The sequence below is a fragment of the Fopius arisanus genome, unplaced genomic scaffold, assembly GCF_000806365.1.
Source record: "Fopius arisanus strain USDA-PBARC FA_bdor unplaced genomic scaffold, ASM80636v1 scaffold00051, whole genome shotgun sequence".
Lineage (NCBI taxonomy): Eukaryota > Metazoa > Arthropoda > Insecta > Hymenoptera > Braconidae > Fopius > Fopius arisanus.
Window position 1 is genome coordinate 727525 of NW_011887790.1, and position 19138 is coordinate 746662.

Sequence of the window (19138 nt, forward strand, 5' to 3'; positions counted from 1 at the left end):
GTTAGGCGTAAGAGATTTTTTTTTTAATTTTTAATTTCAGATGTTGATCTAATTTTACAAAAACTAAAGTCTTGAGATTTCCTGAGTATTCGCAGATGGAGAGCCAAATCTTCGAATGGAGGATCTCGATCTTTACCATTCGAGATTTCCTGGGATATATTTGGCGATAAGTTGTTCGTAGTAAGGCCATAGCTCCTCAATATTTGGAAGGTTCTCGCTTTTGGTGTAAAGATCATGTACACTGAAACAAATCGAAAATTTAATCCTTTAATCAGATTCTTCGTACTCGGTACTAAAATGTCCTCAAATGGCAGAAGTTGAAAAATAATGTATGTAGGTATAAATTCTTCATTGTTATTGATCAATATGCAATGATGTAATTATATTCTGATGACTTACTTCATTTCTCTAATCCATTTTAAATTATTTTTGTCTTCATCTGTGCAGAAATAAGAGTAATCTCCACCTGCGTGCCAGGGGTAGAACGAATGAAAACGAATCATTGCCAGACTTTCCTTGGGAAGAGTTGTTTTGTTGTGGATGAGTACTTGGTAGAGGTACTCGTCGTGACCCCATGACATTATCAAATTGTTCATTCCACACTTGGGTTTGTAAATGCCATATTTAGTGCTGAAGAAAAATAAAGAAGATCAGTTTTCATTTTTGAATTTTTTAATGGATTCAGATTGAAAAAAAAAATCAGTCGAGACTGATTTTGGGGATTGATTCCTCGCATAATTCTGCCAGATTTAATTTGAACAGATTTTCCGATCTGATTCTAGACTATTCGTTTTCGATTATTTTTTTTTCAATCTAGACTAGATCGATCGGTCTATCAATCTTAATAGAATTTCGTCTTCATATCTATAATACAGCCCGAAGTACTTCTCATTCGGGTATTTACAAAATTCTAAGAATATAGTTTGTCATTTTTCCACAGAAAAACCCACGGAGAGGACTCTAAGAATGAAAGGAAATTATAAATATTCGTTTCCGGAAATTCCAGGATTTATCGTCAGACTTGTGATAACTAACAATAAGGAAAAATGGATACGGTAGAACGAACACACCAGGCAAAATGAACATATTTCAAAATTGAAAATAAAAACAGACGAAAATTCTCATACTAACTCATTTGACCATCGACAAAATTAAAACGGACGATGGGAATGTTTCGTAATTAGAGTCACCCTACGAAAAAATTCTAAAAGCCGATTAAAATTTCAATACCGTATCTAAAAATGACAAATTGAATATCATCTGATGTAATCCTACAGAAATGAAAAAAATAATTATTTTTTTCAACTCTATTCTTCTTAACGACTATTCAATATAATTCCTCTTCAAATGAAAAAAAATCGATTACTTCAAAGCACTTCAGCAGAAGTATCTAGAGAATGGAAAAACAATTTCTAATTAAAGCGAAGGAAGATATAATTACTCATGTTTACAAACTTGTATCGTTTATCTTGGCCATCGACATTATCATCAAAGCTGGTATCACGATAAACAATGGAGTCTGCCCAGGCACAACCAACCGGAAAAGTATCTCCAACTACTGCCCACTGAGGTTCTCCATAAAAGGCCATCACCTGGCAAACAAAAAGACAAAACTCAGCTCTTTCCTTGGATTTAGATAAGTACAACACATATTCATGCAATCTAATTAAAAGTATTGGTGTTGAATAGGAGTTCATCACCTTTCCAAGGTCATGAATAAGACCGGTGAGATGGAACCAATCCAAATCTGGATGAGCCTTTCGAATTGATTCAGCAGTCTGGAATGCGTGATAAATATTTGGCATCGATGTATCAGGATCACTCTCGTCAACAAGATCGTTCAACTTATTCAGTGCCTCTTTAATAGTCATCCTGAATTTATCAAACTTCAGCCAGTAATCCATCCGAGCTACAAACACCATTTTACCATTTCCTTATCTATTTGTTGGTATCAAAAGCACATAATCCCTGATTTTCTCATTTTTTGATCCTCGTTTCACTCTCAAATAGATCTGTTTAGAATCCGCGAGGAGAAAATATTGTGACACTTTGAGGAACATTTTTTACTGTGAAAACTTAATCGTTTTTCAGGGAAGCAGACATTTTAATTCATATTCACCGGAGTACGGAGTCTTTTGAAAATTCACCTCAATTACCCACTCCATTCGCAATTAATCAATTAATGGAGGTCTTATATTTTTCTCAGATCGCTCTTTTTGTTCGTTATGGAATGATTGTAGTGACTACCGATTATAAAATTGTCTATCTAAATCAAACGATCCCAGAACAATTCGGTGATCAATAGATTCGTCTTAATCGATTTATAATTGCGATAAAACGCGGGTAAGCCCCGAAATTTTCGAGGAAATACTATTGTAAATGGGTATAATGATTTCTCACGAATGAATATTGCAGAATGCATTTGTTTTTTCAATTCAATTCTACAATTCGATCATGAAATTTGAAAAATTTGGTCCTAGAGAAATTGAGGATACCCATAAAAGAAATATAAATAAATAAATATGCCAATTACATCGGCTATATTATTAAAAGAAATTTGCCGCGAGAAACGAAAGAGGATTTCTCTTTCGGAGAATTCATCTTTTATAATTCTGTTTCACAATATTCGCGATCGCCGTTTTAACAGACATGGAGACTTGAAAAATTAACAATCTTAGAGATATAATATATGAAAAAGACGACTTATTTCAGAATGGCCTGTGAAAAAATATCAAAAGCTTCGAATTGAATACGATGGAATAGGATGAATGCGAGAAATGGTAATTCGATGATAAATCACAAGATTAATAAAATTTGATACATTACTTTATTTCAAAAAGTGCAAAAAAAAAGATCATTGTGTGAACTCACCACTGAATTCCGTGTAATTTTGATGATTGTCTATGCAAATGTCACATGAGCCATTGAGTGGAATTTACATAATTTTGCGGGATGTAGTGGAGCGTGAAGGATGAAAATGTGTGCGTTAAAAATTGTGGCTTTGATGAGTCATATGTTCTGTGGTAGAGGAATGTAAATAATAAAAATCAACTAACAACGAACAAAATCGACGGTCTGGTATGTGTGCATCTTTTGATATGTCTTTCTGACCCTCTCTTTAATTGGGTCGCTGGGGTCTTCGGAGAAATCTCTGAACTGACTCTCCGATTTTGCCGCATACACGGCCTCCGGTCGTAATTTCTCGGATGGGTCGAGCATGATGACTGCATTGGTCCGGCCATGGGGCTGAAAATTTATCAAAAATTCCATTTTCAAATTGCAAATTCCATTTCAAAAATACTCATTACTCAGCTTTACCAATTACATAGTCTCATGAATATTTTCAAGGAATCATCGAAATCGACACAGAGAAATGGTATATTTGTTCCCGTCAATCCGATCAAGGGTTTTCCAGGGATTCACAATCAACATGAAGAATCAGTGGCCAAGTGATAAATTAGAACAAGTGCACATTTTTTCGAGACGAGTTTTTTCCAAATATCTCGGGATTGAAGCAAAATATTGACATTTTTCTAACTACCTTTTTTGTAGTACTCACGTTTCTCTGCCATAAATGCATTAACAAAAATCTTGCTATCTCCCTTGAGTCGGGAGATATTCATTAAAAACCGACGTCAATGAAAATGCACTCATTCTGAGAGAGAGTGAGGTCAAAATAGATTATTTTTAATGATGAATAACTCATAAACCGCAGAGTAAAATCGAATGATTTTTTTTTTCATTTCAAAGCTCAAAAACCGAACTTCAAAATGAAATAGAAATCGTTAAATTTCCATCTACGAATCCGATGTTATTAACAATTAAAGACATTCCAATCTGCCCCACTCTTGCCCAGTTTACCACTCCTCAACAGAAATGAGAAAAAATCGGTAATAACTCTCAATTCCAAAGCATAAATTTTCTTACCAGGCTGTTGCGCAGCGCGATACGTCATGATGGTGAACATGATTCAATTCTTGATAATAAATTGAATTGCCAATTCAAAAATAATAAAAAATCAATCTGTTTCAATGGGGTAAGAGCTGTACCGTGTCAGGGAACGCCCACACCCAGAGAATAGATTTTTCTACCGTTGAAAATAATTTTCAAAGTGTAAAAATGTCCCGTGGCACGCAAAGACGAGGGTCTTTGCGGAAAATTGTGTGAAGGAATAAAATTGATTGAGTGGGGCAATCCAGTTGAGACTGACAACTGAGCAAAACTGAACTCTCGCTTCGAGATCCCACGGTTTTAATACTGTACATCACTCCCCACCTAATTCTCCATCGTCTCAACTATAATACGTGATAAGTTGAGAGCAAACCAGATAACACCACACAAAGACTCCACAAGAAAATATCAGCAACCAAGTGGTAAGCTACGATAAGTGCATTTTTTTCGAGACTATAGTTTGGAGACAATATCTTGGAATCGAAAGGACATAGCGATTTCTTGACATAAACATTTTTTGTAGAAAAAGTTAAGAGTCACAAAAATGCTATTTGTGAAAATATCGGTAGCTTCCTTCAATTCCGAGGTATTACCCAAAAACTGGCCTCCAAAACAATCACTTATCCCAGTTTATCACTTCGCAAAAAAGAGATTTGGCATTAGTATGTCTTCTGGGAGAATTCATTCTATTATACAAGATGTACTGATGAGAGGTAAATATATTTGGCAAAAGACATTTTTTTTCTCAAGAAATTTCAATATATCACGTGGCTTTTGCAAAAACACACTCTTTGCCGGTTCAATATAAATTTGTGCGAAAAGATCGCATCGATCATTTTGTTAATTTATATTAGATTATACGCAAAATCTTTTCTATTTTCAACTCACCAATTAAATATTCCCAAAAATGCGAAAGCAAGTATTCAAACAACATTGTCTTCATTTTTCTATAGTAGTGGTTCCTTGCTAATAAATTAAAAATATGTTCTTGAATGGATTGAAATTATTCGAGGAATCTTCAGATGTCCATGTTCAAATTCAATCAAAAGTACGACTTCATAATTTTTTTAATTATCATTAAGTTCATTTTATATGTTCTCCCATGTCATTCTCGGTTGAATGATTTCACAATAAATTAGAATGATCTAAGAATAATTAAAAATTTTCCTGACGTTTCTTTCTAGGAACATTCCTCTCCCCTAGAATTATCTCAACTCTTTCAATTTTTATTGATTAGATTGACGCGGAAAAACAGCTTTAGCTTCTTATCCTTTTTTTATTAGAATAAATAATTCACGAACTTCTATAATCGTGTTATTTTTTATGTATGAATTTCCAAAAAAATAACAATCGGAATTTTAGGAACAGAAACGAAAAAAGTGATTAATATCAATTGTTATAATAAAAATCCAATCTCTTTAAATATTTTAGTTTACATAATTTTAATGAAAATGCACATTGAATTAACTACAAAACTTTTAATATTGAAAATTCAGAGAACATTGCAACTGAAATTTCGCGAAAAATTCTGAGTGTATTTTTACAAATGGTTGTGGCATAGTAAAACTTATCGCCCCGTTATTGTCTGAATGGGATTTATCCAGAATGTGCAAAACAAGTTGAATTCCGAGTCTAGACTCGTTCTGTTGAGATTGAACTTGTTAGTGATAATGAAATCTTCAGGGAATGTGACTTACTGCGACTTTAGTAGACATCACTGAAGATACTTGATACATTCACGAGGATCACTGTTACAGAGACTGAGATAATATTCATGATGTCTCTTCGATTTATAAATTCACAGGTCACCTCAATGACCCCACATTATCACATACGGTGATAGTACAAATATTAGTGTCCAATATGGAAAATTAGATCAATAATTTTTCAAACGTATGACGATACTTTCCATTCCCATTACCCTATCGTCATTCTATTTTTCCAATCCTACTGACGTTTTTACTCTTTTCTCGTTGATACAGAAGTCATTAAGAATTGATAGACCAACATTTACAATCAGACCGCGATGAACCGATTTTTTCTCACACGATCTCTTTAAATATCAGTATTAAAATATATTTCATAATTCTAGGGAAAAATGCAACAAGTATTTCTCATGCATGTTGCAATGCAATCGAGGAATTTTCATCAACAGAGGATTTTTGATATAAACATTTTTTATGTAAAAAGATGAGAGCTACGAAAAAGGTATCCATGAAAAAATCCATATCTTCCTTCATTTTTGAGATATTGGCTAAAAACTGACCTCGAAAAAATGCACTTACACGAGTTCACCACTTCGCTACGGATTTGTTGTAGCACAATTGATAAAAAATATATACAAACTAATTTTTATTCCTACATTTTCTACATATGGATCTTTTCAATGCGTTTCCTGATAATTCATGTGCTATCTAGGAGAGACTATCATATTACAATTAATCAAAATTTCTTCATTGAATACGGACAAAGCCTCCGCCTTTGAATGATAATTCTCATTCATCATTTTTACAGCCGTCTCCTACATTATCTCCTCACTTTTTGATCCATGTGCTATGCAGGCCTGATAGCAGATTATGTTCCTTTGACAACTCTGGGTTTTTTCGATATGATTAAATGAGTTCGACTGGTACGAATTTCATTTTATTGTATTTTATTATTCCACGCATCTTCTGGCTATCACGAATGCCTCGAATTTTTCAAAATGGGTATTTGGATGGTAATCACAAAGTTTCTTTTATGATAAGTTTTCGCTGAGAATGATTCCTTGATTTTTTCATCAAGTTTCCAACACATCTGCAAAGCACATGAAAAATGAGAAGATATCTTTATATTCTTATCTTTATCACTCTCGAATGTAAAAGAGAATACGAGCTAATGGGCCAAATTTAAAGCAATAAGTGGCTGCAGCAGGTGAAATTATTTATTATTAATCATTAATGAATGATGGTGAATGATGGTGGAATTGTTTATTATTAATCATTAATTAACAGATGAGCCACGATCAGTTACTTTCGTCTCTCCGATAAACTGACATTTGATGACTTGGAGCGTTTTACCGTTTTGCTACTTATTTTCAATTTAGATGGATAACAACTAGTTTACGCGGATTTATGGAAGAACTAGTTATTATTGATTTATGATACCTGATGATGATGGTAAGTGTGGATTTCAAATTGCGTAGGATCTAGTAAATTTAGCGAGTTCTCGGTTGTCGCACATTCATAATTGTGGCTTGTGTACAGTTGAACGGATGCATAAATGACAAGAGAATGAAAACAGAATGTGCGTCATTCATTTTAATGTTGCTTTTCACATGCTATTATCCTCGTGTTCACCGCATGATCTCCTGTAGTAACAAATTTAAGAGGGAAATCATCATCCCGGTCCTAGTGTGATTATTAGGATGTAAACAATTTACCGCTTTATCGCAGAAGAATCTGTCCTGGCTAACAACGCTGATTGATAAGAGGTCTGACAGATCGGTTGATAACAGCTCGCATAAAAATTTTATCGGCTTAAGTGAAAAACAAGATCATGATAATTACAGCAATATAGAAAAAATAGATTATTTATTGGTTTTTTTCTTACGATTTTCATTCTTCATGCACTGAGATAAAAAGTTGGTAAATTAGAAAGAAAATGTGTCCAAACTAATGAATAAAATAAATGAATAGTTAAATACTGAATTAAATAAATTTGTTTAAAACAACTGATTGAAATTTTGAAGTTCAATTGTAAATTTACTTGATTTCAGGAATTCAAATTTTAAATTAGTATTCGTTTAAATGTGCCTGATGATGAATTTAATTTTAAAATCATATTTGATAATCTCAATCAATTATTATTTTATTGTGTATTAAGATTAGAAAAATATTTTTCAAACAGTTTCAACAGAAACAGTAAATTGGCGAAAATCAATTCATTTAAAGATGAAATTAATCCAATAATGGTTTACTTCAAAAATATTTTTGATTGTTTTAAATCGAATAATAAATCAGTTATTTTTCGTCGCAAACAAATAGGTTTACTACATTGTACCAAATTCTTCTCTCAATGTACATTTGATATTTTCATTTTATCCCTGCCGAAGAAAATGTCATTCTCTTTTATTTCCCGTATTGGCACAATTTTGATTTTTGTTGTAGGTAGCGACGGCGATAATTAACGTCAAATAGCCAGATCTCCGATCTTGAATTTTTCTATTCCTTGGTTTTATCTCGTTGAAACGCACATTAGAAACTTCAAGGTTGCACCACGTGTTTAGTGGTTACAAACACATGATGTACACAACAGGGGATCACGTTTTATTCGATCGTCATGCAGTTATCTCAATTAATGTCATCATTGGATTTTTAGGAAAACAGTATTTTGTTTATTTTAGCGTGTTGCAGTTAATTCTTCATTTCGTTTATTTGCTGAGAATCCATCGTAGTAAATTGTCTTAATTTAAAGAATTAGTGATTATTTACACTTTTACACAATTTTTTGAGGTATTAGGGGATTTGCAGCTCAAGAAGAGAGGGAGGATGAGGCACTCGAATCACTGCGAGTTCGATGTCCCTGATAGCGTCTTGAGGGCGATCTAGAACGAGTTCTGTGACGAGTCGATGATTTTTTCGAACGCTTTGAGTGCTGGGACCTTGATGAACTTGGACTGTCATAACTGAGAAATAAGAATAAACAATTTTTATAATATCTGAAGGATGTTCGATAGTACATGCTTGTCTTAAATAAAAAAAAAAGAAAAAAACGATCTAGATTTGCTTTGGAAAGATAATGTAACTGACCCTTGAAATAATAAAATTCTATAAAGAATTTCTGTATATGGATTTTTCTTACCTCTTATGCGAACTCTTCTTCTTTTTATGTTTTCTATGATATCGATGTCTGCTGCTTCTACTCCTGCTCTGACTTCTACTCCTGCTCCTACTCTTACTCCGCGATTTAGACCTGACCTTAGTGGAATTAATTCCAAGATCAGCACTCTTTAGTCTGCTCATCAGTGAATTTCCTTTCTTACTCGTTGAATCTTCAAGAGTGGGCGATGGAATGGAGTGAACCTCATCTGAATCATCATCAATTTTCTCAACAACTGGTTTAGGAACACTAGAAGCTTGAATTGTACTGAGAAACATGGCAGCCTTTTTCCTTCTCTCAATCTGTAACAATCGTTCCCTAGAAGTAGCAGCAAGTTTATCTCTAGCTGCAGCTGCTAGTTTATCTTTGATTTTATCTTCAGCCTGCCTAAGCCTTATCTGATTCTGACAATCCTCGAGAATGTCATCGGTCAAATCAACGAGTTCCTTCTCTTCAGAATTTTTGCGTAAAGATTCGCTGATTCTCGGTGGCTCCGGTGGCTCAGGGGTTGCAGATTTCAACTCTTCCTCTTTCTCTCCCTTCTCATCATCCCCTTCATCATCACTCTCCTCCATAGGTAAAGCACTGCGCTTCTCGATAACAATCGTCTCTCCCTCCTTCGGTTTCTTTATCGAAAATGAAACTGTTGTAATTTGCTTGTCCCCTTTCTTCTTCGCTTGTATCATCTTCACTCGCTTCTGAACCTCCTCCATCCTCTGTTGTTTTTTCTGCAGTTCCTCTAGTTTTTTCTGCTTCTCTTCCTGAGTCTCTTGTTTGCGGAGAAGCTCCTCCTCTGTTAAAACTTTCGGATTGATAGCGCCCTCGTAAATTGTTAATTTGTGGGCGTAATATCCGTGATACTGGTGGGACAGCTCGAGGAAGTTGAATCGAGGATCTCCTTTGGCTTTCACGATGGCCTCGAAGTCTCGGCCATTTTTGGCAACGTAACTTGCCATCTTGTCGATTATTATTTGGATATCAGCAGGTGGCACGATAAAAGAGGGACGACTCAGAGGCTTTGGAGGAGTTGTGCCGTAAGGAACCAAAGGAGCTGGGGTATCCTTGGCGGTGGGAAGGCTTTCTGTGAGCTGAGTTGGAGGTGTTGATACATGCGGTGGTGATTGAACTTGACCATTCAGTCCATAGATCACAGGACCGTGGGAGTATTGTTGAGGAGCTAGTGGATATGGTGCATACGCCTGAAAGTCATTTATTCATTTATCATTTTTCAATTCAATTTTCAATCAATCTACAAATTATATGTTCGAGCTCCTGAGGCCAGAATTAGATATTCGGACAAGAAAGAATGAAAACTTTGGATTGTACGAAAACAAATGTTCCGTTGGGAATAAATAATGATTATACCTGCATTGGCATTGGTGGATAATACCCAAGAGGTGGCATCTGCTGAACAGGCACATCAGGTGGGGGTGGAGGATGCTGAGTCCGCGATGGTGGTGGTTTACCGGTTATTTTATTCACCAGCATCGAGTACGCACAGTCCGCTGAGGGTTTGTACTGTATACTCGGTATACTAGGAGCCTATGAAAAAGATTTTAAAGAGAACATATTTAGAACAATAATCAGCACAGATAAATTTAGTGAATCTTCTCTATTATCGACCTGTCAATCGATATTCGTATTGAGTTAGTTTATCAATTTTTAGGGATATGTGAATGTTCTGATGACTAACTTGACACGCTTCGTTTAGTTTTCTTGAAAACCTAGTTATGAACTTTGAATTTGTACAAATATTGAGAGACTGGTCTTATCGCGCTCATTGTAGCTTTTTGACTTTTTTCTATATTTTTTTCTTTTAATTAACAAAGTGTCGAATCGGCGGATCCAATTGCATACCAGAACCAGCCCTGGAAACAGAAATAATATCAGAAATAAATTAGCGATGAGAGTTTATTTAACCCTACGAATGACTATACTAAACTCACGAATCAAAGGCATTTATCAATATTGAATAATTATTTATTTATTTCGGACATAACATTTTTTTCATCTGTCCATGTGAGGTTATTCGTTATTGAAAGAATTGGATATTTAATTAAATGAGATACATTTCCTCCTTTGTTGTACCTCATTTCTAATTTTATTTTTTTGCCGGTTGAATTATACTCCAATTACAATTTATTTTTCGTGAAAGCCTTTGATGAATTCATGAGACATTAGAATGCCTGTAGAGTTTACAGTTCCGCACTTACCCCGCGGCAAACTGAGACTCATCGGGCATTACTCGTTTTAAAAAATCATCTTTATCATTTAGGTACAATAACGAATGATTTGTAACTCATGGTTTTTAGGACCTACCGCTTCAACTTTAGAGAGAGACGATGCAAGACTTGGGTGAAGATAACCTTCTTCGTCATCGTCTGAGGCTTCAGAAGCTGGAAGGAAGTCAAAGAAAGATATGACGCGTCAGTAACAACGAATTTTAATATTAAAAATATTGAAAACTTTACTAAATCAAAAAATTTACTTGATTCCTCTTTATCCAGAGGTTTTTCTGGATTGAATTTCCCTGATTTTATAGCTTCTAAAACTATTTTGTAATAAGGATGAAGAGGCCCATCGATGGAGAGAAACGAAAACTGTGGATTATTTGCTTGTTTGGCTTTAATAAGGATTTCCATTTGACTTCCTTGACGACTAATGAATAACGCAGTCTTTGTGATGATTGCATCAAGCTTCTGAGTTTCTGGCTGTAAAAAATTATAAAAATTTAGTAATAATTCAATAGCTATCAATACATTACAGATCGATATGAAGCAAAATAAAAAGAAACGATTAATAATGAATATTTGTGAATAATTACCAAAACTGTACCCTCTGGAACCTCAAGTTCTGGGGGCAATACGAATGCCTGATCGTCCTCCTGGGAACCGTCTGATGGTTTTGGACTCTGAGAATCTTCACCAATCGCTGTTTGACTATCTTGATCATCGTAATTGTAAGCAACTTGGCCATAAGTGTGTTCACTACCGAGTGCTTGATGTAATCTTTTCATTTCTTCCTCTAATAATGAGACAAAATGAAAATGGATCAATAAATAATTATTATTTTTATCGATTTTAGAACATCATTATATTATCTTTTAGGAATTCATATGAATTATAATAATCATATAAATATAATTACATTACATATGAAAACTCAAGCATAAAGAATTACCAATTTAATGTCTTGAAGGGATAAATTAATTTAATGCAACCAGATTCCGATACAGAATCAATCCCGACAAGTTCCGGTTAAAAATTAATGTTTTTTTAATGTAACGTTAGTTATCGGGAAAAAAATTGGGAGGAGATATAAATGCTGATGTTTCTCACCGTGATACATGGACTCCTCAGCATCATTGTTGTATAACGATCGATAACGTTCTTCATCACACAGTTGTTCAACCTTGAGTTCATCCTCAGTAAGTACTGTCCTCTGATCAAAACCACCAGACGGCGGCTCGTGCACCCTCAGGTCCCCCAGTGCCCCACGTCCATCGTATCTAAAGACACAAATAGCAAGATTAGAGCCTTAATAATGGCAAAAACAATTTATCGCATAACTGCTCAAATTATTCTCCCTCCGCCACCTGAAATTGAAAATAAGCTGGTTAAATACTCCGTGTGCTCTGCGTACATGTAAAAAAAGGGTTAATAGAAAATTTTTGTGGTTTATTGATCATTACGGTAGGCTTTGAACAAATCGCTATTTACGCAACGTAAAAAATTGCACTACAATGGTATTATCAAATGTAGACATCAAAGAGAATTTCTATTGTTCTCTCGAGACAGATTTAAGAATAAATTTGAATTTATGAAAGGCTTTTTAAAATTAAAGAAAATTATTGTCGTCAGTTTAAAAAATATGCCTTGCGTATTTGAGATAATATTATTCCTTAGATATCGGGAAAAAATTTTTGAAATTCGTTTTCACCTCATCTCCTTGAATTACCGAATTTGTCAAAGTGTCCATAGCCTCACCGTCTCCAAAACGCCTCTAAATACATACCCCATGAAAAATCATCCGAGTCAATAAAATGAACTCTATAAATCCCATTTAATTTTCTCCCATTTTTGGTCTCTGTGCGCTGTGTCTCACCTTTCTCCCAGTTGCCCAGTTGTTTTTCCCTCTGAGGTAAATTGCAGACACCCACGTACATAAAATAGCATTAGCACCCTTCAACATGATGGTGCCGATGACAAACACCTGCAGGGAAACCTTAAACAGTCTCCACAATGGCCAGTAACAATAACAATTGAATGTATATCTCATTTAATCTTTTAACTTTCAATTTCTTTTTTTTTTCTGTTTATTTTCCTCATTGGTTTTGGATAAATGGTGAAACAGTCTCTTTATCACTTCTCTCTTCTTCTTCGTGTCCTTCTCTGCTGATAACGTCTGCGTTCTAAGGGACGTACCGCTTTTTGTTTGGATTTTTAAAGAGAATAAAGTAAGTATTATTTTATCCTACATTTTTTTCTTTCAATTAAATTGTGTATATGATTTTAATTTCTTATTTGATTTTGACGATTTTTAGGTTAGGAAAACGGACCTGTCTATCTTCAACGTGTTATCGCCCATCCACGGTATCAAATGCTTCCCCTGATCAATCATTTTCGCCTTCTCATCGTCTCGAAATAATTTGCAGCTGTATCCGAAGACTAGAAGCTCCTGGGGCTCCTCCTCCACATTTTTTTTACGTAGAATACCGGAATCAACTAGCCATCGCTGATTCTTCGACGCCATTTTGGTGAAGACTGATGATTTTTCAGATTTAACGAGAAAAATACAAAGCTGTAGCAGCACTTTCCAATCTCTATCGAAGAAAAAAAACTCCACTACCACCTCTCCTCTATTTCACTTGTAAACAAAAGAAATAGCAACGGTTTTGAGCGGCATCGTCGAGTTTCTCTCTTGTCAGTTGTCCCAATTGTTCGAACGATTTGGAATTTTCAATATTGTGTTCAAACATTTCTAAGGGCTATCATGTTAGACATCGATACGCAGAGTTTTTTGCAAGTCTTGATGACAAAAGGAGTCATGAGTCAGGAGGATGTTGCTCGAGAAATAGTTTTTATCTTTGGTAAATTGCTGCCATTTACTTTGAACGATATTCCAGTGGAAAACAACTTAAATCCCAAGAAAATTCTGTGTTAGTTCGATCAGACTTTTTCCTCGATTTTGATTGATTCTATGGAAAAGTTCAGTAGAAAATACTGAATAGAAAACGTTGATGGAAGTTGGTTATCCTATATAGCTTGTTACTATAGAATTTCTTTGGTTCAATGTTATAACTTCCATTTTATTCTCATCTTTCCTCGTGGAAAAATTAAGTAGGAAAAAATATGAAAAAATAGAATATAAAAACGGAAAAAAAAAAAAATTTTAATAAAAATTTTAAAAAAAAATAAATTTTCATATTTATATATATATATATATTTATATATATTTTTATACATTATAAATATTTTTCTAGGCGAAATTTTCATAGAATCGCTCCAAAATTGATAGAATTATCAATAGGAATATTTCTTCAGTCATTCCGTTGACCAAATTTGAGGAATAATATCAGGCGATTACCGTTGCTCCTGTGAATTGTTCTGATAAGAGAAAATGTATATGATTTTTCTTCCTTTGGATGATTACCAAAATAATCTAGGCACAGATACTCTGGTCTCATGAAAAACTACTTTACACCTGTCATTATTAAATGACAAATATATAATCCGAATTAAAAATTATCTTTAATTTCACCGTTTTTTATTGAATTTTCTATTGTTTCCAGGAGATAATATTGTAGAAGGACAGATTCAAATGATCAATGAAAAAATTGCACCATACAACTTCGTTATCAAATCTGCAAATTGCGAGCTCAGCGGAATGAAATACTGGATATTCACGGCTAATGTCATGGATAAAGTAATGAATTATCCGGGACGGTTCACTCGTGTGCAGCTTGAGTACGTTAGGAAGGTTTTCAGTGAGATTATTAATTCCGAGGAGGGATACATCTCCACTATAACCTGCATCAATGTAAGATCACAGATGACTGGGCAACTTTCAGCGACTGAAGCTGAATCTACTCTTACGATGATGATCGATCAGATGTGGGTGCATCAACAGGTAGTTCAGGTTTTATTTTTATTTTTATGCTATTGAAACTATTTTCGTGGAAGCAATCACCCTTAAACGAAATTTTACTAAATTGTTTCATTACTCGTGATTTTTTGCCGAACAGAGGCTTTTTTAAATTTGGATTAGTAAATGTTCCCCTCTGGAGGTGATCTGACATTTTGTATAATTATTTTAGGGTGACAACGTTTATATGGGTGTCAGAAGTGTTGGAGAGTTGATGCCGTATTTTAGAGAGTCTTATGCAGATGGTCTTAACGCTTGCCTCATGTGCAGGAACACAATATTTCACGTAAGAATTGCTGTTAATTTTTAAAGTTATACGACAGAAAACTATGAGCAAATGGGAATGATCTTCGTGAAAGACATATTTTTACGTGGTTACGCTCAAATTCTAGGGATACAGATGTGAAAATTGTCAAGGTGTGTCTCACTTATACTGTATTGCAAAGGCAGTCAAATATCAGAAAAATCTTAAATGCCTAGGGTGTGCGGCTCCTGTTCGAGCGCAAAATCTTCCAGGTGAGTTTAAATCTATCCATGAACATATTAATGAAAAAGCCTAAAACAAATCTAACAAGTTAAAAACATATCTAGAGTTATTCGCCCAAACAAAAATCTCTTCATAAAAAAATCAGTTTTCATGGCGTTGATTCTAAACACATTTTTTTTTAATTTCCCATTCTCAACCTTCCATATTCCGAAATTTTCACCGTGTCCACATTATCCCTGACTCCTCTATGCTCGATAATTTTATTTCTAATTTTGATATTCAACTGATAGAAAAATATTGATTTATTCCTCCAGAAATTCATGAGGACGATTCAATGGATTTAGACGAGGACGATGTATCTTCTGTCAGAAATCCTAAAACATCAAAAGCCCGTAAATCTCAGAGAAGAAGATAAACATTATTAAAAAACAATAAACTCAATCAAACACTGGCTTCGATCAAATTTTATATCATCGTTCAAGTTAAACAATAAATAATTTAATACATTCGTATCAACTATCCTCAGATTTTTCAAACTTTTTCCTTAAAAATTTGAGTCCCTCAGATATTTTATCGATATTTAGATTACTTTGTAAAGTTGGTGGTAATGGTGTTAATGAATCTTCTGGAAGTGGAATATCTGCAAGATGTCCTCTCTCGGTATCCTCCAGTGGTAGAGGCCCAATGATATCAGAGTCATCACTTTCTTCCCCTTCCTGTGTTTTCTCTGCAATATCCCCTTCATTCCATTGAGCACTACTTGATTTCACAGTACAAACATTAAAATTCGCTTGGAATGTTGGCGGGGGAACAGATCTCAAAACTTCAATTGGGGGAATAATCGTCATTGATGCATCATTCACAGAAGAATTGAGCATTGAATTCTCGAAAATGACAGGAGGATCGCTATTATTAATCAACGTAGAGTTAATAAAATTGGCTGGTGGAACAGGGCCAATAATATCTGAATCTTCTATCTCGCAATTATTTTCTGATTTATCAATTTCTTCCCTTTTCTTTCTGCGTTTACCTCCAGAATCGATCACTCCACTTATTCTCTCATCCTTGAGACCTCTGGAGGGCCCCTGGGACTCCCAAAAATCAGTAGGCTCAGGTCCCCCGACCTTAATCCTGACAGGATCTTCATTCTGATCATCAGTTTCAACAATTTGATTATCACCAGTTCCCTTCAAAAGACCACCAGGTTTAAAGTTCTCATAAACAGGAGCGAATTCTCCCATTCTATCTTTTCGCCTCTTATGAATCCATTCTTCTTGGGATAATTCCCTGAATTTTGGTCGCTTACCCAATAGTTCTGCAAAAGCTTTGATTTTGTCCTCAATAACGCAAAGAGAATGGTCTTCACTTTGCTCATCCGCTTTCGAGGGTTTTTCTAGGTTCTCGATGGGCTCAGAAGTTGTTGAAGGCTGGACTGGAGGTTTTGGTGTTTCTTCTTCTTCATCTGGTTCAGCAGGAAGACCTGCTCGAATCCTTTGACGAATTCTGGCAGCTTTCAATCGATTTTTCTCGATCTGAGCTTTTAACTCATTGACACTTTGAACGTCTCTCTGTCGCTCTTCGGTTTCTTTACGTATTTTCAAGAGATTCGCCTGTTGTTTCAATCTTTCATCTTCATCCTGGGAAAATGCATAGTATCCGACGCCGTGTGCTCTTGCTTCATCAAAGAGAATGTCCTGGTAATGAATATCTGGTTTATGAGATAATTTTTCCGTCTGCTCCTCCCATTTTTTCCGTAACTTTTCTATTTCTGGTTCTTTCGGAGGAGGAATGAACAGTGGAGGATTTGGAGGGCCTTCGGTATCTGAAGAAGAATCTTCTCTGATCTCTTGTTTTACCATTTTGTCCTTCTCCTCCATTTTTGGAAGATCTCTTCGTAAACATTTTCGAGTTCTGCCAAAACAATCACTGTACTCCACCCAGTCGTCTTCAGGATCTGAGTTTTTATCCTCATAATCTTCTTCATTGTAAATTTCATCCTCTGAAGAAGACGAGGAGATAGGCTTGTGGGAGAAATCCACTAGATAATTGTGAGATCTATCCCCATGGGTTTTCTTCAGTTTTTCGTAGAGTCTGGACTTTGCTTCCAGCATATATCTAGATTTCTTCAGTTCGTTGACATCCTCGATTTCTGTAACTTTTGAATCACTAGTTTTCGATGATTGTTTCAATGTTTTGGATTTTAACTTGGGTCTCAAGACTGTTGGAGACTGCGTTTTATGTTTAGCTCTAGCTTCCTGGACCTCTGCCTGTTTTCGTAGAAGCTCAGCCTTCAATCCCACGAGAGAAGAGTAACTAACGTTTATTTTCTTTGAATTGTTCATTGTTTAATCTAAAAACGTTGAAATGTCAGTGAAAGGCTGTTCCGTATAGCACCACTTTGAGGTTATAAAGCAAGACGAGGGTGGAGACTGCAACATATAGTTATGTTTTGTGATCAGCTGAGTTCACTTGAATAGAGGAGCATTTTTATCCAACGAACGAGAAGCGGTACTTCTGGTTGTGATCGTTGAGATCAAAGAGGATTGATGCAGACACTCCTAAGGTATGATACAAGCAGGTATTGTCAAGCCAGAAACAGGGGACAAGTTGTCTCAGGCAGCACGAGACAGCGTGGCGGTCACTATCACCTTCCCCTCATCTCCATGTCATCCCCACTCTGCAGCTGTTCGGCACTGGTGGGACTATTTAAAAAATGATAATTGAAAATAGCAGGAAAAAGTGTAAAATATGGCCTTGGTTTATGGGATGTGTGGTATTAACATGACCTCAAAGTTTCAAAAATAGAATAAACTATAGAAGCATTACTCAGTCTCCAAAAATCAGGCAATAACAATAAATAAATTGATTCCTCTTATTTTTTATTAAAAAATAACAGCGACTTACAGGTGATGCAGCAGTTTTCACAAGCGAACCGGCACTCGAGCTGACGGGATTAGAAAACAGAACGTAATTCAATGTATCTGATACTCCCATTCCCGTTTCAGAAATCCAATCGAAGTGTTTTTGGTGGTCAAGACCAAAATCCACACGCTAAATTCTCTTCAATCAAGTATTTTTCACTGACTATTGGATTTTACGTGATTGCACTGTTTTTTTTAAGAGAAAATTATTTATTAGGTTAAGAATTTTCGCAATTATCGTATCTCGTCAAATTGAGACTGCCCGCGGTGGTCCGTACGCACGGACGGTGTGCGTGCGTATGCACGGAGTATCGCCTGGCGACCCACTAGTCCCACCACTCGAGCAGTCTTGTGTGCGCATGCGGGGTGTTCTGTGCGCATGCGCGGAGTATCGCCGGGGGACCCCCCCACTCGAGTGCCGCCTGCAACGCTTGCCATTCTGAGTGGGGAGTCAGTCGTTCCGCGACCGCGCGTGGAACAGGTGGTCGCGCGTCGCGTAGTTAAAATTCGTTGACATCGGGGTTCTAGTGAGCGCAAAAAACCGGCGCCGCGTGTGAACAGTGAAAATACAAAGTGCGGGACTCAGTGCAAGTGATTTTGTGAATTGTTTAGTGTGTGTTTAGATACGGACTAAAGTGACAGTGTGAATTAGATTCGAAGGATTACTTTTCTCATTCATCTTATTTTGAATGATTAAAAATATTATTTGATCTTTGTGAATTTTGAGTTGATAAAACATTCTTGGTTGTGTGGTGAGTGATTAGTGAACTTTTGA

The 19138-nt window shown here is 35.6% G+C and overlaps 4 protein-coding genes across 6 annotated transcripts; 1 reads left to right on the forward strand and 3 right to left on the reverse strand.

The window, feature by feature from the left end:
• Position 1: 1 nt before the first annotated feature.
• Positions 2-5752, reverse strand: Miox (Myo-inositol oxygenase). Of its 2 annotated transcripts, none has more exons than XM_011307074.1 (6): positions 5649-5752; positions 3057-3246; positions 1701-1909; positions 1456-1592; positions 400-630; positions 2-241 (listed from the first exon to the last, which is right to left on the reverse strand). In XM_011307074.1, the coding sequence occupies exons 1-6, from the start codon at positions 5685-5687 to the stop codon at positions 133-135; spliced, it is 915 nt and encodes a 304-aa protein (XP_011305376.1). In that variant the 5' UTR covers positions 5688-5752; the 3' UTR covers positions 2-132. The 2 variants fall into 2 exon arrangements, with proteins under 2 accessions (XP_011305376.1, XP_011305377.1); XM_011307075.1 differs by lacking the exon at positions 5649-5752 and adding an exon at positions 3928-4244.
• A 2587-nt stretch (positions 5753-8339) lies between these two features.
• su(w[a]) (suppressor of white-apricot) lies at positions 8340-13587 on the reverse strand. 2 transcript variants are annotated; one of them, XM_011307079.1, is made up of 8 exons: positions 13370-13587; positions 12150-12319; positions 11636-11835; positions 11300-11522; positions 11131-11207; positions 10177-10353; positions 8794-10010; positions 8340-8617 (listed from the first exon to the last, which is right to left on the reverse strand). In XM_011307079.1, the coding sequence occupies exons 1-8, from the start codon at positions 13561-13563 to the stop codon at positions 8464-8466; spliced, it is 2412 nt and encodes an 803-aa protein (XP_011305381.1). In that variant the 5' UTR covers positions 13564-13587; the 3' UTR covers positions 8340-8463. The 2 variants fall into 2 exon arrangements, with proteins under 2 accessions (XP_011305381.1, XP_011305382.1); XM_011307080.1 differs by lacking the exon at positions 13370-13587 and adding an exon at positions 12916-13104.
• A 68-nt stretch (positions 13588-13655) lies between these two features.
• Positions 13656-15945, forward strand: Nse1 (Non-SMC element 1). The gene is made up of 5 exons (XM_011307077.1): positions 13656-13900; positions 14603-14940; positions 15128-15241; positions 15348-15471; positions 15757-15945. The coding sequence occupies exons 1-5, from the start codon at positions 13804-13806 to the stop codon at positions 15855-15857; spliced, it is 774 nt and encodes a 257-aa protein (XP_011305379.1). The 5' UTR covers positions 13656-13803; the 3' UTR covers positions 15858-15945.
• LOC105267909 (coiled-coil domain-containing protein 174) lies at positions 15880-18662 on the reverse strand. The gene is made up of 2 exons (XM_011307076.1): positions 18347-18662; positions 15880-18144 (listed from the first exon to the last, which is right to left on the reverse strand). The coding sequence occupies exon 2, from the start codon at positions 17782-17784 to the stop codon at positions 15955-15957; it is 1830 nt and encodes a 609-aa protein (XP_011305378.1). The 5' UTR covers positions 17785-18144; positions 18347-18662; the 3' UTR covers positions 15880-15954.
• Between the last annotated feature and the right edge of the window lie 476 nt (positions 18663-19138).

Coding starts and splice junctions, on each gene's coding strand:
- Miox (XM_011307074.1), bottom strand. CDS start 5,687: ATGTATCAAGTATCTTCAGTGATGTCTACTAAAGTCGCA. Junction 631..1,455: donor GGCCAAGATAAACGATACAA/GTTTGTAAACAT, acceptor ATTTTTCTTCAG/CACTAAATATGGCATTTACA. Junction 242..399: donor AAATGGATTAGAGAAATGAA/GTAAGTCATCAG, acceptor GATTTGTTTCAG/TGTACATGATCTTTACACCA.
- Nse1 (XM_011307077.1), top strand. CDS start 13,804: ATGTTAGACATCGATACGCAGAGTTTTTTGCAAGTCTTGATGACAAAA. Junction 13,901..14,602: donor AGAAATAGTTTTTATCTTTG/GTAAATTGCTGC, acceptor TATTGTTTCCAG/GAGATAATATTGTAGAAGGA. Junction 15,242..15,347: donor GCAGGAACACAATATTTCAC/GTAAGAATTGCT, acceptor CTCAAATTCTAG/GGATACAGATGTGAAAATTG.
- LOC105267909 (XM_011307076.1), bottom strand. CDS start 17,784: ATGAACAATTCAAAGAAAATAAACGTTAGTTACTCTTCTCTCGTGGGA.